We start from the raw sequence: 19,104 nt of genomic DNA, 5'->3' as shown, positions 1-19,104 counted from the left end.
AACGTCATCATTTCATGTTTGTACCACAGCTGACAAATCAGCTTTTAAAAAATATTCCTTTTGATTCTTGGGCCTGCCAAGGCCTTTCCCTTCCTTGAGTTCATGTTCTCTACCACTAAAATTAGGAAAATAACCTTTTCATAGGGGATCTGCAGGAGGTCCAAGACTACCAAGTGGGCGCCCATATTTTTCAGTAAACGCTGCTGTTGATTCCGACATTTTTTATTCTGAACACAAAGTTTGCTGAGTCGAATCAAAATCTATAAATTAAAAAAAAACCAAACAAACAAACAAATAAATAAGCATGCAAGCAAAAAAAGAACCAGTCATGTTGCACAAAACCAAACAAAGACACTTTCCTTCAAAATAATTACTAAATCTACTCATCAAGCAAGTTTCTTGGCAGCTATACTAACCTCTTTAACAATATTGTAGTTATTGCTTTTAATGCTGTCTATCTGGGGTTTTTTGGTCCCATCCTGTATTGGGCTCAAAATATTTGACTCCTGTAAGAAAGAACACATGACAAGTGGAGATTTATTGCAATTTCCTCAACACAAACAAATTGCATTTAATAGCAGCAAGTGACAAAGTTTTACAGCAGCTCATAAGGAATTGATATAACACAGATAATAAAGACTCATTTATTCTTTATCCAGTGGCCCAGTGAGTGAAAAGATTTTTACATTCAAGTCCTTCCTTTGTTTCAAATTTCCAACATTATTTGAGGCAATTCCTCTATGTCTTCATGCTTCTGATCATTCCGAAAGTATGTCCCTAAATTGCAGACTAGACACACCAAGGAATTTAAATACTGCGAGAACATGGACCAAAAGCGTATTTCAGTAGTGATCACACGTTCCAAAAATCTGTTAATACAGCTGGAAAGATTACAAATTCTGTGTATGTGAACACTAAAAAGTCTGGAGAAAGAGCTTAAGACAAGCTCTGCAGCTAAGCAGGGTGGAGTTCTCAACAGCACAGGAACAAGTAGCATGTGGAAATTAGAGACGTTCCTCCCACGAAGGGGATGCTTCTGCCTCTATCTCTGGATGATGCAGGAAAAGATTTGAAAACAAACAGGAACCATATGTTAAACTGCAGCATCAAGTCATGACGCCGTATGCTCTGGGCCCTGGCTCCTGGAAAGCCCCAGCTGGGTATGATAAATAAGAGAAATCAAGTCAGCAAGGAACTGCCAACACCCACGCACCTTTCCATGCATATCTCTCAATCAAAACAAGGGAGAACATGTACACAAATACTGCCACTAAGAATACTGGCAGTGTTGGGGGCTTTTCTGCTGTCAGCTGTGGTAAGACTTTCTTAACTGGAAACAAAAAAAAATTGAAATATTGGACTTTGGATGCTGAAGTTATGAAGCATGAAGAAAAACTGTAGCAGATCTTGAGACTGACTCACAGTATGACCACAAGGATGTAAACCAGTGTAACAGCATTAAAAAAAAAGAAGAAACAGGTGCACTTCTGAGTTTCATTGTGTCCTCAAACTTTCTACTGTTTTAGAAAAGAGAAATACACTAAAACACACATGTGCACGCCAAGCTGAATGTTTATATGTCCTGAAACCTCTCTCTGAACTTCCTTAGCTGATGGTGAAGTTAAGGAGTTCTATAAATCCCATCTGGTCCTAATTTCCAGTGAGGTAAGAACAGCTGCACCACTTGGCCATGGAAGCTGTTTATAAGAGTGTCAGCACTGCTGTTCAGCCATGCTGATCTATGTAACAAGAGTGGATTTTATTTGTTTAGGTTTGTTAGTATGCAGGCTGCCATCTCTCTAGCTGTTTGAATCAATACTTTGGGAGATATTTCAGGCTTTTTGCTATAATTAACCACCCTCCTCCCTTCTGGGATTGTGGGTTAACCAAGATTAATCTACCTGTTAGTTGTATCAGCATTCTTCCTCCATCAAAGTAGTTTTATAATCCATGTGAACTATATGTCTTACCTGGAAGTCCTGATCAGTATGAAACTGCTGAATCTATCCTTTCTCTTAACAAACTAAGAAATTGTTTATTGAACCCATAAGAGTATGCCAGGGATGTAGTTACCAAGAGATAATCACACCACTGGGATCCCCAAGACACTCAGTTGCACATCTGGCCTCATTATGCCCCATGATAGACATTCTCCGTCACACTTTTCCACAGGGGACAGGCAGGCATAGAGATCTCAGTGAGCAAGGTTCTCACCCGAGTTCCCTACCTTTAGGAGATTTTATTTTCTGAAAGAGGCTACCTCCTCACTCTATAAAATTCCTGGAATAACACTCTGCATCAGTCTTAGATCCTTTCTTGCTAGCCCCCCATGGAGACCCAGATTCCAGCACTCACTCTGAGCAGTTCCCCACCACTGAATAGTCTCCCTCATCCCAGCAGGACAGCAGTGCAAGGCCCTTGTCAGTGTCCCCATGGCACAGCTTTGCCCTCCATAGGCTGTATTTCCTTACCAGGGGAATGAGGGACACGCAGAATTCTCAGTTCACAACCTCAACCTATACATGATGTTTGTTCAAACATTCCCAGAACCAAAGCAAGGTGCCACAGACCAGAAAAGACAGGAAGTAAGGGAACACCAGGTGCTTACAGGTGCTGAAAGTTTAGAACACCTGAAACCTCACTGGACTTTCTCAGCAGATGGCAAAGATGAGGAACTCTGTCAGTGCCACTATTGCAGCTTCATCTTAAAGTCCTTTCACTGAGCCTGTTTCTCTGCCTCAGAGCTGTGTTTCTGGTGCTACACCACCAAAGCATCCTCCAGGGACAAGACAATAAAAATCACACTTTCCATGGTCTGTGGTAGCTACACAGACCCAGAACACCCTTCCTAGAGAGAACCAAGTGAACAGGCTTTATCTGATTTTCCCTTCTCGAGCAGGGCTCTTATGTGAGCTCAACTTCAGCATTTCTTCCTAACCCTATTGGTGTCTCATTTATGTCTGACCTAACTTGAAGTACTCTTTCCAACTCTGATCTCCAGTCCCTATCAAGGCAGTTCTGCATGGATGTAAGATCTGCCATTTTTCCTGTGGAGAACTCTGGATACTTTTGTAAGAACAAGGCCTTTTTTCTACAAATCCCATTTCTGTCCATTTCAAATCCATTTAAGTCATATGACTTAAAAAAAGAAGAAAAAAAAGGCCCACAGGTTATGATACTAAGGTGAAAACAATTACCCAGGAAGACTCAGGCAAAAAAAAAATTTATATTTTTAAACTCTTATGCAGATCTTTCAACAGGCTTCATGTGACAACAGAAACTGGGGCTTAACATAAGAGTATTCTGGAATATCATTTAAGTCCTTGTGTGCACTTTAATGTTGTTTGGGAAAAATTAAACACAGGCAAATGAAGCATATTCCCTAAAGACCTAGAGGTTCATCCAGCTCTGAATACCCAGTATCCATTCCAAGGAAGCGTGGATCTCATGGGATTTTTATCTACTTAAACTAGCCACCTGCTTCACATGTTGCAGATTATGCTCAACATCACACCCCCTACATCTGATTTAAGGCCTCAAAGAGAGTACTGACTATCTAATATTACTTATTTGCCAGGTAAAAACACCTCCTTGCTGTTAAAGAAGAATTTAGCAGGGGAAAAAAATGATGGACAAGATTCTGAGCTTTGGTAACCTGGCAGAGCTCTCAGGGAATTAGCAGCAGATGATCTAACCAGGAGATTACATATTACTGCTCTGATACAATAATCTCTCTGATCTGCTAGAGATAATATTGTGCATCTACTGAAGCACTGCTAAGCCATACAGACCCACAGGTGCCTCATGGGAAAAAAACCACTCAAAATATCCCATTGAGAGATGCCTCTGTTTCAAACACATTGTTTTGCCCCCTTTTCCTGGAGTTTCCTTGCTATCAGGGCTACACACTGGAATAAATTACACTTTAAAAATGTATTACAGCTAAAAAACTTTGTAATCCTGATGCAATCCTGTTTTCTATTTCTCCATTACCTTTTCAGTTCATTAAATACATAAAGGAACATTTTCTTTCCTACTAGAGCTGTGCTTGAGGAAAGAAAGAAGGAAATACCACATACTTAAGCTCCAGCTCCAGATTCCTCCCTAGTTTTGACACCACTAAAGATGTGTTGTCAGAACATCAGCTAAGATAGTTCAGAGAAAGAGTAAGACCTACACTGTTGCAAGAATTTGGGATTCTTCCTTGAATTGTTGGATTTGCCCCTGCATGAAGCCACCAAAAATCTGCTTTTCCATCTAAAAGGCCCCGTGTGTGTCACAGACATTTGCAAGCATCCTCTCTCTTCTCCATGGCTCCAGCTTTTTCCTAATGTGTGGCCTTTACAACGCACAACCTCTGCTTGGCTTTCTACTTCCCTGGTGGCTTCCTTACCCATCTTTCTTGACACCAGGAAAGAGAACAAGGAAAATGCTGTGTCAGAAATTGCAGTTGTTGATCTCTCCTCACCTCCTCTGATAAAAATGGGAAAGTGGGAATAAATATTGGTGGGAAAGCCTACTCTATCTACTTTTATGCCACAAACCTCAATCACAGCTTCACTATCAGAGTATATCCTGAGAAAGTGGTATGACAAGGGCCAAAGAAACTAAGACATAAGTTCACCTACAAAATCTCAACATTCTCAGGTCAATTTCATGTTTGGTGAAGAGTGGAATTACTTGTGATGTTTGAAAACATAGGTTTGATTGTGCTCCTCTCCCTTTGTTGCAGGACACTGTCTACTCTTTTCTTCCAGCAAGTCAACCCAACTGCCAGCACAAAACTCCCAGATTATTCCCACAGTGCTGCTGCACACTGTGGCTTGCACCCAGAAAGGAAGGCAGCTCTGTGACATAAGAATGCAGTTACTGAAAGCAGCAGCAGAGAATATTGAACCCATTGATAACAGAGGTGTTATTTCCTTTCCTGTCAGTTCCTGAAGCTCAGCCAGAATACTTCACATTCTCGCTTTGCCACTTTGCTCAACCAGACCATGATTTTGCAGCTGTTCATTAAACTACCTACCAATATTGAAACAATTCTGACAGCAAAGGCTTTAAACCCACCTCCATTGGCTCTTCTCCCCCTTTGGTTTGACTGTCGCCCACCTCTCCACTCTCATAATTGCTGCTCTTCTCAACCCACAGTTCAGATTTTTCTACCGTCAGACGTAGCTGATCAAGATCAGCCTTGATTTGCTTGTAGTTATCCACATCTTGATTGGACACCAGCAACTGAACCTGGAAATGGAGAAAATTGTAAAGCTATTACAGCAGTAGCACCAGCACTTATGGCTGGGCAATTTTCTTGACAGTTCCCATTCTAAGCGTCTCTTTCCAGGTGCTTTGTGCAACCTTCCCTATGCAATTGAAACATGGCACACACAGGCTTTTAGCCCCCATTCATCAAAAAACCTTCAACAGAGCCAGAGGCTGTAGTTGCCCAAAACAGGATAGTTATATCTTTCACAACATCCTCTCACCTTCTTGAATACACTGCAAAACATTTTCAGCACAGGAGATTTACAGGCTCTTGAGTTCTGTGCAGTGAGCTCTGATGCACTGATTATGATGCTCATGGTATTAAATCAATACAGTTACACATTATTAAAGCAATAGTTAGAAACAGCTAATGCTTCAGCACTGTACTTCAGAAGAAAAAGAAAAAAAAAGGATGGTATGACAAGGGATCAGGGCATCCAAAGAAAAGTCAGAATGGCCAGCAATTTTAATCATCTCCTACACCACCATAGTCAAATATTGAAAAATAACAGACTTTAGTACTGTTAGGCCAGCTTAGAAAAACTTCTCTGAATATAGCTGACAGACTGACTTTCAGGTTCATTGAATTTCTCACTATCTGAGTGGTTGCCACTTATTAAGATTAATCTCATTTTTTCCTTTTTCTGTACTGCTCAAATTATCTGGGTTTTTTTCACTGTTATGTGTAGTTCTTGATTTAGCATGACCTACACATTTTCTTTCTTTGTAACACTCTCTGTTCTCCCAAGATTATTAATGAAGATAATATTCCAAAAAACTAACAGTTTTACAGTAAATTAATAAACACTATTAAGAAATCATACTCATGTAAAAGATTAAGGTCACTGACAACACTGATATGGATGTTCTTTTTAAAACCACATCACATCCGCGCAAATATTCACTATTTTGTAATATGAAGTTTTCACCATAATCATCTCTCTTGGCTTGGCAAAACCTTGTTATTTTACAGAATTTATGAATGCTACTCAACTGCAGGCATTCTTATTCCATGTGCTCTACAGTCTTTTTTGTTTATTTCTCAATTAGCCTTTTCCATCCTTCACAAAAACACATTAAGCAACTCAGTCCTTGCTTACCTGGGAATAACAGCTATTTATTCAACTAACTAGCACAGCCTAACTTTAAATACCTGGTGGGAGGCCATTATGCTGCACAACAAAAACATTAAACAAAAGCTTTTCAGGTCTTTATCATTGATCTGTTTGCGCAGGAGAGAAACCTCCCCATCTTACATAACGATGAGACAACACGCTACCGAGCTCCTGAAATAAGCATCAGATGGTCTTATCAACATATGTTATAAAGGGTTACGTAACAGAGGCGTCTCTGTCATGCAGCCCCATGACATCAGATCTCCCCATCCTAATCCACGGACACATGGAGCCTGCACGTGCACCAGAGGGAAAGAATAAAAGCTGAAAACAGGTTTGGCTCTATCCCTGCCTTCCTGCTATTTGGGCATAGGTGCATCAGGAAGGGGAGCCCCATGCAAACACACCTGAATTAGAATTAGAAGCACCAGGTGAATAACAAAATAACAATACCCGGCCTAAGTGGCCCTGAAGACAGGGAAGTCTCACTGTTGACACGGGGAGACTGCTTGCCAAACATGAGGCCTGGTTCTGTCCCTGAGGGATCACTGGGAGAGGCTCACCATGGACCTACGTTTTCCCTAATGGATGCAGTGCCAGAAATAACCATTTCTGGGGGCACAGAACTATAATATACACCAGCACATATGGCCAAAGAAGTCTGCTGATACTGGGCCTCTATGGAAATTACATAGTCGTGCAACAAACAGCAATTTAAGTAGCAGAGCAGCCTTTGGACAGGCTCACCGCATTCAGTTTCCTGGGATAACACCCAGTCCATCCATACCTGTTTGAATGCTTGCAGAACTTCTGCTCTCTGGCTGAAGTGCTTGAATAGGAGGTGCAGAGCCCCTGAGAGCAGCGGGGGGTAGTCGTGCATGATGAGGTGAATGAGGACACGTAAAAAAGTTCTGCCCCCTTCATCATCAAGCTGAACTGCATTCTTCTCCTTTCTGCAACAGAAATGGTGGGAAAAGGACCAAATAAAGTCAAGTAAATAAGAAAAAATAAAAGCTTTTGAGATAAACATGCCTCTACACACAATCTTCACTTGACAGAGCTCTTAAAACCAAATCAAATACGCTGCAGGAAGGAAATTATAAATATGACTTCAATGTATTTTATAAGGACTTCTCTCCTACAGTTACGTGCTGTTGCAGCAATCTGGTACCAGAATGGACACTGTGGAGCAGAAGTAAGTATCTACGAAATGTGTCAAACATTGTGATTAAAATCTATAGTGCAAAAGCATTCACTTATGTCATGGATAAGTTGAGCCAGACTCATCCCCAATCCAAATTAAATGAAGTAAACTGCATTTCATCAGAGATTAATTTGACCCTTTCCTTTTCACTCCTTCCCTTTTCAGCTGCTATTAAAATTTTGTTTAAGAAAAAATATGATCAAAAATAGCAAGAATTGCCAAAAGCACCATATTTCTGGAATCATATTCATAATGTGGAAACGCAGAAAGAAGATCTACACTTAACATATCAAAGCAGAAATAATGTTTCCAAGAAACCATTCAGTCTCTCTGTTCATTTTAAAGATGCGGATGCCAAGGGCTGTGTGTTGTTTTACATTATGGGAGTTCAGGAGGGGCCTGGAGGCATTACTTGTGCTGGTAAAGATTGAGAATGCATGAGGGACTGAGAGAGGAAAGATCACAGTGCCCACATTGCAGATCCTTCTCCTCAGCTCCAAGAAAAACTTTAAAGTCTACGGCCTTGTCTAAATGGAATTAATTTTTACTGGTATAATTATAATTATACCCGTAAAATTAAACCAATATAGTGATAATGGTAATAACTCTCCAGTGTGAGTGTTTTCCATAAGTTTTTTTTTTTATCTGTTCACAGCGTAGCTGAAATCCCTTCCTAAACTCTGCAAGCATAACTTGTCATCTACAGGCCTCTGGTGGTCCAGGAGATCATGGCAAGTGGTCCACTCCCGAACTGAGGAGTCACAGGAGAGATTACTGTTGACACAGTTTTCCCAGTGAGTTTGAACACCAAGAGCAATGGCAACAGGTCGTGTGGTCTATGAAAAATACTGGGGGTCAACAGCAAGCTGCTGATCCGGGAAATTTGGGGCTGTGACCATAAGGTACACCAGAAAAAGAGTCTTTTTTTAGCACCCATGTGAGGCATTATAAGATAAACAGAAAATTAGCCTAATACATCTGTACACCATTCCCCAGCTGCCTTTGGGAACATGATAAAAACTTTCTACCAACTCTCTTACAACTAAGAGGGTGGTCATTGCCAATCCCACAGCCATCCAGGCCAGCTGGGCTGTTTGCCTGATTGAAATCCAGGCCTTTCCTGGCACATTTCTGTTCAAGTACAGCTTATGAAATAACAAGCAGGCAAAGGAAGAGAAAGGGCTATGCAAATAAGCCCAGAATAAACAGAGATAGTCCATGAGAAATATATATGTTAACAAAAAGATATATAAATATACATAGAGGTGAATCTTCAGAGAATATACCTGCCAGCAAACATGGTTTCAGCCTGAGCTGCAATTTCATCTATGTCAGGAACAATTGCTGTAAAAAAATCAGAAGAAAAAATTAAAAAAAAAAAAAAAAAAAAAAAAAAAAAAAAAAGCAAGCCAGTGATCATCATTTAATCTGCATAGCAAAATGGAATTCTGTTCCTCTTTAGAGCAGATGGTATCAAGTAAAGGTCTACCTAGTCATTCCCCAACTACGCAAAACTTGCTTTCTGCAAGAGTAGCAGAGAACAAACAGGATATAGGGCAGAGTTAAATTGTGTATTACTATTCCTGAGGAAGAGAACTGTAGTGATGAACCAAAGCCACAAAGTGCTAGGAGCTGTACTAGCCACCAGCAGTGACCCACAAATGACACAGATTATCAAACTTTTACATTTTTTGTTACATGAGCCAACCCCAATAAAGCATATACATGAACTTTAGAATATTTACCATAAACCACTTCCCACACCATCATTTTGCTTTAGAATGGCTTTAATATAACTTATTACTTAAGACTTTAGTACCCCTGTATTATACATGTGCCCATCTCCAACTAGAGCAATTCTCCCCTACTTGCAGGCGTTCACACAAACCTTTTGAGCACTTCTGTGTGCATGGGAAGACTCCTTGGAAAACCAAATCATTCCTGTACCCCATTCACCTCACTTAAACCTGTTCTTATCCATCCCCATTCTCCATTTGCAGTATTTTGGGAAGAGCACACATAAAAGAACAAAATATCAGTGGGGAAAAAGGAATCACTTTTTTGTTAGAGGAGGACAGGCCAGCAAAAAAAAAATCTGTGGAATTCCTTAAGATTTTTATTTTTTCACATGCTTTTCAACTTGCAGCAGCCTGTGTCTCTGTGCTGCAGTTAAGCTCAGTGTTCGCAGTTGCCTACCCAGAATTACTTTTCATTGAAAGGAAGTAGCAAGGTTTACCTGAGGCAGTCCCTGGTGTGTCAGGTGGGGATGATGTAGAGCAATCAACGTTTTCAGTGTTTTCCCCAAACTCTCTCTTATAGATAGACAGCATGTAGGATATTCTGTAGTCCAGTCTAACACTGAGAATAAACTACAAGGAAAAAAACAGTGAAGTAAATTTATTAAAGTCCACTATGAAAAAACAATCCACTACATTCACCAGTTTTCTGTGATTTCTTTCTTTACCCTGCCCATACTGAGACATGTTGAACTCTGCCCTGTGGATTGCTGAGTACCACTGGTTGTGTCCAGGGGCTCCAACATGCTGCCTTGTCCTCACTGCCTGAGAGCCAGATCAGAACCTTCAAACCCATGCAGACACCAACTATTTCACATTACAGCTGGACTTCCAATGGCCCAAGAAGCCAAGGAGTGGAGTGGGATAGATAGCAAGGCACAACAGGCTCAAGGCTCACTCTCTCAGATGTCTGACAAATGCCCTTTTGTTCCTCAGCTGTGAAACTGGAAACTCATACAGGAAAAATCCTAATTCAGAGCTGGAAGTGCTGCTTTTATATTGGAATAGTGAGGAAAATAACTAGACTGGAAGCATTAGTATCAAATTATGGGCTGACACTTATACACATGGATGCTTCTTACCCACAGGAAATGCAAGCACATAATCAAACACCTTTAAGATCATTTAACATATTTTACAACCAGTGGGGATGAAAGACATATGCTGAGTTTCCAAGGCTGAGGTGACAGGTGATCTGAAAGGTGACTTAGCAAATGGTGGCAACCTGTTTCTTTGATCTACAGCTAAAGCCAAACACGCTTCCCAGACCCACTGTAATAGGATTTGTCTATTTTGGTTCCATGATTAAGTTACCCCAGAATTGTACAAGCAAGATTTTTAAAAATAAAAATTTCCCAAGTCCATGTACAGTTGACTAAGTCTATCAGACCATCTGTTTAATTCTGCCTGAGGGCAGAATAGAAATCATAAGTTAAAAAGTCTTTACTTAAAGCAATAGGATATGTTGAGAATTAAATTACTATCAACCAAAATATTTCAGAGAATAGAATAGCTTTAATCACCATTGTACTTGCTATGCATGTTAGTACAATAAATCTAAAATATCCTTACTCGCCTTTGAGACTAATAACACAGTAATGAAAGGTAATATGATTTAATTTAAGCCTTCTTCATTGCATTTTAAATGAAACTGAATTATTTTCTATTTCTTGTGGGCTAGGATCATATACATGCACATTTACTGCGATTCACCCAGCATATGACAACTTGCTTATCTGAAGTAATCTGACCATGTGACTAATCCTTAATTAACAAACCACAGATTAAGTAAGAAATTAGGATTTAGTGTTCTTCAATCCTGAGTGCTCTTGCACTGAATGTGCTGTGAAAAAGGAAAGATGAGACAAAATGTGATTCCCTCAGGGAATGCACAGGACAAGGTCCTGGAATCATCCTCCTAGGCATCAACCAGTAAAGCAGGGCAGTATGGAGAGAAATTCAGGCATAAAAACAAATGAAAATGAGAAGCAATACACATGAATGGTGTTATTTAGGTCATATAACTTCATAACACTTTGTCTTTCACTGTAAGTTTTAAACTAAAGGAGGCCTGGAACCAAAGAATGCCGTATTCAGTATATTCTGACAATTGATAGCCTTTCAGATGACAAGTAATTAGAGTCATCTAAATCATTTATGAGCAGTCAGAACAAATGGAATCCTTCAAAAGTGACATTGGTACCAACAAATCCAGAGAATTTATAGAAAACACTGAAACATTCCTTCAGGGCCTAAGCACTGCAGAATCTGGGATTCGATACAGAGCAAACGTGTGCCACTTCATTAACAGCACAAAGTGAAAACTGCATCTCAGGAGGCAGGCTGCTGTCACACAGCTTGTCAGGTCAGCTGGGAGAAAACCACAGCAGCCCACAGACTGTTCTCAGCCCAACACTGGAAATCTGAAATGCATTAAATGCGCCTCGAAAGTGCACAGCCTCGCACAACTTCAGTGGGGCCAGGGCCAATTCTGCCCTTCATCCAACTACTGCAACAGAGGGATCAAATGCTTAAATCAAGCAACCACTCCAGTGTAAAATGAGTGTGAAAGAAACTGGAAAGAGACATGCTGTCTTCAGGAAACATTAGTGAGGCAGATTAGAGGACAAGTTCTGTCCTTGCACAGTTACACTGAGAAAGTTTCTGCAGCATCCCATTCCTTCAAAAGTGAAGTTGCTACAACAGGGTGAGGACCACAACTGTACAGCTGTTCACACAGAGGAGCACCCTTCCTCATATCAAAGAGTTATTTCTACAATGAGCAGCCCAGTGAATAGTAAGAATGCAGGTAACAGAACTGGCCACTGGGTGAATAAAGAACCGTGAAATGACTGCTGTGTAATATTTCACCCCTCATTACTACCTGCAAAATCTCAATGATTTTCAATTTGGTGTCCATTACGATCACATCTTCACTGTCTGCAGTGCTGGCTTGCTTGCTTGGGTGAATGCTTGGCTGGATGTCAGGGGTACTGATGGGAAATACAGACCCTCTGCTCAGCACCATTTGAGTCATCATCTCTCCTACCCCATGGATGGTCCTCATGACGTTGTTCCCTGTGCATTAAACAAAAACACAGACATATTTGCTAGGAGTAAAGCACGTTTACAAAGCTAGATGTCACACACACCCCCCCATGTCGTCAAACCCCTTTCCAGTCTCAAGAGGCATATTGAAAAAGAAGCCCTCAGTTCCTGAATTCATGCAAATTACCCAATTAGGCAGAAACTTTCTACGCTGATTTTCCAAGGTATCACTTCTTACAGGTCAATAGATGGTAAATATGCCAAGACATTTCCATTTGTTAATATGCTCAACAAATGACAAAAAGTAGAGCTAAAGAAATCTCAACCATTCCTTTGCCTGAAGGTGTATTATCCACATCTAAGACAATTTCTTAAAGAGGTTTGTTTAACCTGTTTTTAAGAATATTTGCAAACTGAGTGTTGCATATCCAGTATTACAGAGCATCCCTAGGCAAGCAATTCCATTACCTGACTATGTTTATTGGTATTTTATTAATACCATCTATTGCTGCAATTTGCAGACACATTGGAAGAGAGTAAAGAGATGAGGCTATGTCAGTCTGATCAGTCTCTCTGTGTGGTTCAAATGACAGGCCACAACCCAAACCCAACTGACACAACCAGCCAACCATCCCCCTTCAAAAAAAAGTCCCAGGAGAATGCCAGGCTTGAAGGCTGTCCTGAAGGTCAAACAGGTATCTGTAATCACAGTGTCCTTTGTAAGTTATTCATGAGTGAAAAAATGATTTTACACTTACGTGATGAAACCTTTGTCCAGTCTGGTTGCAATGGTACCTATCACTGTAAAATCTACCAAGAAATACCATCTGTTCCCACAGATTATACTGGTCTTTATGGTGAATTTTGATGGGAAAAGCATCTCAGTGAATCAGTAACTTCCTTGCAAGGGTGGGGACAAGAAAGCATGAGAATATCGTGCTACCTACCTACATGAATTAGTTTCCTTTCTTGCAAAGTACAGATAGGAATGAATGGAGGAAAGGAAAGGAATGACAGCATCTCTTCACAGGAAGAGTGCCAAAACCTAGACTATGCTAAGGGCGAAGAAAAGACTGAAGGAAATGTAGCTTTGCTGAGAGAAGCCTGAATAGTTCGTATTTGTTCCTTAGTACACTTTAATCACCATGCCATGGCCAAGCTTTCACACTGAAGAGACCCTCTTCCCAGATAATCTGCTGTAAAAAGCCAAGGCTGGATTTTATTTTGTTGGCAAAATCCTCCTCTTATTCCCTTCTTTCTTCAATCCATATAGCTCAACTACTGCGTGTAGGGAAAGAGGATGCCTTCAGCCCTGACTTTAAAAGGGAAACACACAAAGAGTTCACTTTTTCAAAGTGAATGAGGCAGATTAGTGTCAGGTTTGAGGTCCCATTCCGCATCTGGTCTGGTGTGCAATCACTCTGAATCAGTCTTTTGAAAATAATACTTCAAGTCCCTACAAAAGAGAGGGGAAAAAATGTACTTCTGACTTTGCATGATGTAGGGAAAAAAACCTAGAAGTCAAACTACAGGCTGGTTCCTCACATTAGGCAGGCACAGGAAGTTCTAGCTGCTTACACAGGCATAAAGCAAATAAAATCATCAGAAATACCCTTCATGACACAAAATGAAAATGGTGTGTTTTCCTTTCAAATCAAGTAAAATAACACAGGGAATAACATAGGATGGATATCTCCCACTCCCCAACCTCTTTCTCCCAGTGTGTGTCAGAGACTGAAATAGTTCATGCCCCAAACATTGATACAAAGCTTTGCTCATTATAAAGAAGCTACAACCAAAATAGCCTTCCTGAAGAGTGGGACTTTGAACTGAAAGTCAAACTGTTGATTAGATAAAGGGAAATGCATTGTTTAATTATTTCAGGCTGAGGGAAAGGTATGCATCCAACAAAAGGCCAAAGCCACCAGCTGCAACTGTCCCCAGCTGAGTTTGGGGTGAGGGGTGAGAGCACAGCTCACAGAAGCCAGGTTTACACAGACTGCCCCCAGCCGAGGGGGGAGGAGGAGGTTTTGGGTGCATGGTGCAGCCTCTGGTGAGAGGCAGTGAACACCTATCCTCCAATTACACAAACTGGCCCAGCTGTGGAACCCCCAGCCCCACAGGGCACATCCACGGGACTTTCCCGTGAGAGGCTTGGCCCCACAGGGCTGCACGTGGTGCAACAGACCCAGAGTCTGCTGTGAGAGACTGACCCCCCACCCCAGGGGGACATGGCTGGACATTACCCAGCCTGAGCATGTACACCCATGGGACTCTGTGCCTTCTGGGGGCACCTTCACCACCGAGAGACCAGCTGGAGAGGATCAACAAACATCGCTGGGATGCACGGAGTGGTGATATTTTCCTTATTCTGTCCCTGTCACTCTTTCTGTCCACCTCCCCCACCTATTTTCTACTTCTTTCTTTTTCTCTCTCTCTCTCTCATATTTACCACCAAATAAAACCCTTACTATGGTCACTAGCATATGGTCTCGTTTGCACCTTAATTCAGGCAGAGGAATTTCTAAGAACATTAAAACTGGATCATAACAGTGCGTTAAACAAGTATTTGGATTGACCACCACTCAGTGCACCTGTGCAAAGCTACAGTACTACATGGAGGACCTTCAAACCCTGAAAGCACCTTCAGTAAAACCAACATTTTGCATCTTCATCTTCAAACCATGAAATAAATGACATCATCCATTTCACTCTGTCCTTAATGCTGACAGATAAGCCTTCAACAAGACCTGTAGCTTGGGCAGCTGCATCATGGCCTGTAATACCCCTGCCATACATCTCATTTGAGAAGTTATCATCATCTCTCACAACATCATTTCAAAATCCCTTTTGCTCAGTTGTGCAGAGGGAAGTATAAATAGAGGGCATTTGGAAAGCTCGGGAATTCTTTAAAAAACAGCTTCAGTCATTGGGGTTAATGATAAGGAAACCACTTAGGTCTAAGACAAGTCCAGAAGATATTCTTCTCAAAAACAAGATACAACTGCAGTTTGTCCCAAATGAGGCAGAAGAATTCCACTTCATCTTGAAAAATTCCTGCACACCCTTCAAAACTGAAGTCTACCTGGTGTAAAGCTAACAAAAAAGTTAGTTACTGTCTTTTGGACAAGAGATCAGACAACATCTTGGGTGGACCTCATGTTCTTGGAGAATGAAAGCTGGGATTTTGCCTAGACCATATCTTGCTTATTTCTCTGCTATTACTGGGGCGCTGCACAGGCATGGCAGGGGATGGGATTCAACTCCTTCTGTGGAAAAGGAATTACTCACTGTCTCTGCATTTCAGGATGACCTCCATAAATGAGTAGATCACGTTTTCCACCTCTAGGAAGGACAGTGAGAGGTCTGAAATAGCAAGGACTGTGAGGCACTCGGCTAATGTGATACTGGAGCCTAGAAAAGCATCTAAGAAATAAAAAGAAATGAGGTGACTGCTGTCCTTTCCTGTTACCCACAGAACACCAGTGGTCAAAGGTGACACAAACCAGTGAGAGGCAGCTATGAACCTGCTTCCCAACACCATCAGTAAAATAAGGATAAACCCTCTGTCCACACATTCCTTCACTATTGACCTTCATGCAACTGATCTCAAAAGATAGAGGCAGGAAAGTGAAGGAGAATTAAGGTGGTACTTATTATCCCTGCCATTTCAAACAGCATTTCATTAATGCATAGGAAAGGATTTTAGTAAGAGAAAAGACTACTTAATCCAGTTCAGTATTTACAACTGAAATGGGTAGTGATTCAATACTGCATTATTTCTGTCAATAACAGCAGGGAGACAAGCTGTCATCTTGGAAAACTTTTTAACCAACTGCTTGATGCTGACTATAATTTTCAGTTAATTCAGAGCAGGCTTGGGGAGAACATTCCCAGAGTTAAAATGTTGCAGCAACTGGAGCAATTCAGCATTTCTTTTCAAGAAAGATATTTCAACAACTATGTTTTGCAGGATGCTGATGAAATGCAACCCTCTCCAAGGAGCAGACAGCAGTCAAGCAGCACATTCATGGATGGCAGTGAAGCAGCTAATGTGTCTCAACACCGAGAGGAGCTGCTCTACTTTGTGAAAGAAGCCATGGAGGTATTTCATGTACATAAGAAGTGCACAGAAACTTCTCTTCCAAAAGATCCCCCAGTAACCAGCACTGGTGATGCTCAGTGTTGTCTGTCCAGCCTTGGAAACCTGGACTGTGTTAAGCACAGATTTAAATCTGTCCCTCACAAGCATGAAGGGCCAGCAGCAGTCTTGCTTGAGCACAGTTATCCCAGCAGGGAAGGGTGTGCTTCCCTGAGGTAAGGCATGCAGGAAGGTTACTGCGGCTTAAAAAGGGACTGGTTCTCTGTCAGCTAAGCCTGCAACAATTCAAGACAAAATACACTGGCTCAATAAAAGAGATTTAAGTTCTTAGTACATGTGCACACAATGACTAAAATAAGGGAGCTCTGATCTTAGTCACATCTCCAACATGCTTCCTGAATACCAATGATCAAGGAAAAATTAACTTACTGCCTCTGCTAGTTAACTGAGCTAAATCAGGAGAGAGAGCAAGTAGATGTGAACACTGATTACTTTTATGTGCACTTTGCTAGAGATAAGTGAAGAGAAGCCTGAGCTGTGCCTCCATATGGTAGTGCCACCCTTAACCTGCTGACCTCATCTTGGGCTGTTTTCTTCGAGGTCAAGGTACGAACATTTATATATGGCTGTGAAGCGTGGCAGGGAGAGAACAGTCCTTGCACTGTTGTGAGGTGCTAATGTGTGCAACCAACCACTTCTCTCAGCAGCAAACTGCTGCAGAAGTGCTCATAGGCGTGACTGACCAACAGAGGAAAAGAACGCGAGGAAATCTCCTTGAATCTTTTTCCAATTTTCCCTTCTTCTCTGTTCCTCCCTCTGCCAAGACAAGTCAGATGCCAAAAGCCTTCCATAAGCAGTGGACCCATTAGAAATGTCTCCTATTGAATGTACAGTCTCAACAAGATTAGTCAATGGAAGAGTGAATTCGCTATGCACAAGTGGTAATTTAAAGGCGCTGAAGATTGACAGACACTGAAAGAAGAGGAAAGAAGAGAATGCTTGTCATGTTTTGAATAGACAACTGTGCATCTCCTTTTCATTACTTTTTATTACAGTGATCACAACTTCCTAATGAGTATCAGTTTCTGTCACAAAACTGTAGCACATAATCTCATACAATTTGGCACGATTGACAACACAGCGGCCTCTCTGAGAAGAAAGGCTTTTCAGAGGAGTCAATTATGGGAAAAAAATAACAACCACCCAAGTAATCGAAACAGTAGATAATTTGACACTTCATTTTCTACATAAACATATTTTCTTGATAAGTCATTTACTGGTTGCAAAAATTCTAAAAGCAGAATATAAAAGTAAACAACAATCTGCTATGCAATACAGTATGGATGGTAAGTGACAAAATACCATATTCAGTAAGAAAAACAACTGTCAAAGGCAGCTGGCAATTCATGCTTTTTCTTCCAATTGTTCCCAGCCCATTGCTATGGAGCATCCTCAGTTTGCTCTCCAGGACCCACAGAATTCTGGATATTTCACACACAGTGAAGAGAACTGTGCAGAAGATGAGTGTAATACTCAGTGGAAGTCTCAAAGGCTGGCAGATCCCTTTAGAGCCAGAAGTCCTCTGCTCCACAGAAATCCCCAAGGGATGCCAGGGAACCAACATGCAGCCTTGTTTATTTAAAAATTAACTACAGGCACCTGCTCTGGTCCCTAGTTGCCATGGAGGGACAGAGCCTGCTCTTACTACCATTGCTGTTCAGTCTTCCTCAACACAGAGGGGTGAAAGATGCATTCCTAGGACTCCATTTTGAAAACTGCTCAGCTCTTTTTAGCTTGAACAGTTTCCCACCATGTTCATCTCCCTACACAGAAATTTTAAAAGTGCCCATATTTTCAAAAGGATTTTTACACTCAGCAGCTTTCATTAGGGATGGGATCAGCTGGATCCTCGATGCTTCTGAAAATTAAGTACCTAAATGGGAGCTGCCACATAGAATCACAGAGTGGTTAGAGTGGGAAGGGACCTTAAAGATCACCCAGTTCCAACCCACCTGCCATGGGCAGGGACACCTTCCACCAGGTTTCTCAGAGCCCCATCCAGCCTGGCCTTGGATGCTTCCAGGGGTGGGGCAGCCACAGCTTCTCTGGGCAACCTGTGCCAGGGCCTCCCCACCCTCACAGGGGAACAATTTCTTCCTCATATCCATTTTAAAACTCCTCTGTGTCAGTTGGAAGCCATTCTCCTTGTCCTGTCACTCCATGCCCTTGGAGTAAATAGTCCCTCCTCATCTTTCTTGTAGGTTCCTGTCAGGTACTGAAAGGTCTGATCAGATCTTCAGGAGATCTGTTAATGACCAGAAAAGACAAATGTATATGCATCCACTACCCCAACAACCTTCATTAACCTGTCCATAAAAATCAAATATATTATTCAATCTTGCTTATAAAAAAAAAGGAGATGGGGGAAGGAATCAATGGTTTTACAAAAATGTGACAAGTCTCACATGGTCTATGCAGTTATTAAGTTATAGAAACAACTCTCTGATGTCATCAAACCTGAGAATGCTTTTGATTAGGAGACCTGACACTTCAGCCAGCACACAGGACCTTGTCTCA

The 19,104-nt window shown here is 41.4% G+C and overlaps 1 protein-coding gene across 6 annotated transcripts in view; it reads right to left on the bottom strand.

Moving 5' to 3' along the window:
* Window positions 1-19,104, bottom strand: part of ITPR2 (inositol 1,4,5-trisphosphate receptor type 2) — a 245,710-nt gene that overhangs the window by 140,830 nt on the left and 85,776 nt on the right. For all 6 annotated transcript variants that reach the window (XM_032105470.1, XM_032105472.1, XM_032105471.1 and 3 more), the window contains 7 exons: window positions 12,262-12,455; window positions 9,818-9,950; window positions 8,868-8,925; window positions 7,165-7,330; window positions 5,068-5,241; window positions 417-506; window positions 135-260 (listed from right to left, as the gene is read on the bottom strand). In XM_032105470.1, coding sequence (XP_031961361.1) covers window positions 135-260; window positions 417-506; window positions 5,068-5,241; window positions 7,165-7,330; window positions 8,868-8,925; window positions 9,818-9,950; window positions 12,262-12,455 — 941 coding nt within the window. The remainder of the gene's footprint in view (window positions 1-134; window positions 261-416; window positions 507-5,067; window positions 5,242-7,164; window positions 7,331-8,867; window positions 8,926-9,817; window positions 9,951-12,261; window positions 12,456-19,104) is intronic.

Source organism: Corvus moneduloides, chromosome 4, assembly GCF_009650955.1.
Source record: "Corvus moneduloides isolate bCorMon1 chromosome 4, bCorMon1.pri, whole genome shotgun sequence".
In the NCBI taxonomy this organism is placed as follows: Eukaryota; Metazoa; Chordata; class Aves; order Passeriformes; family Corvidae; genus Corvus; species Corvus moneduloides.
Note: the sequence above shows the minus strand (reverse complement) of the source record. Positions and strands in the feature narration are given on the sequence as shown.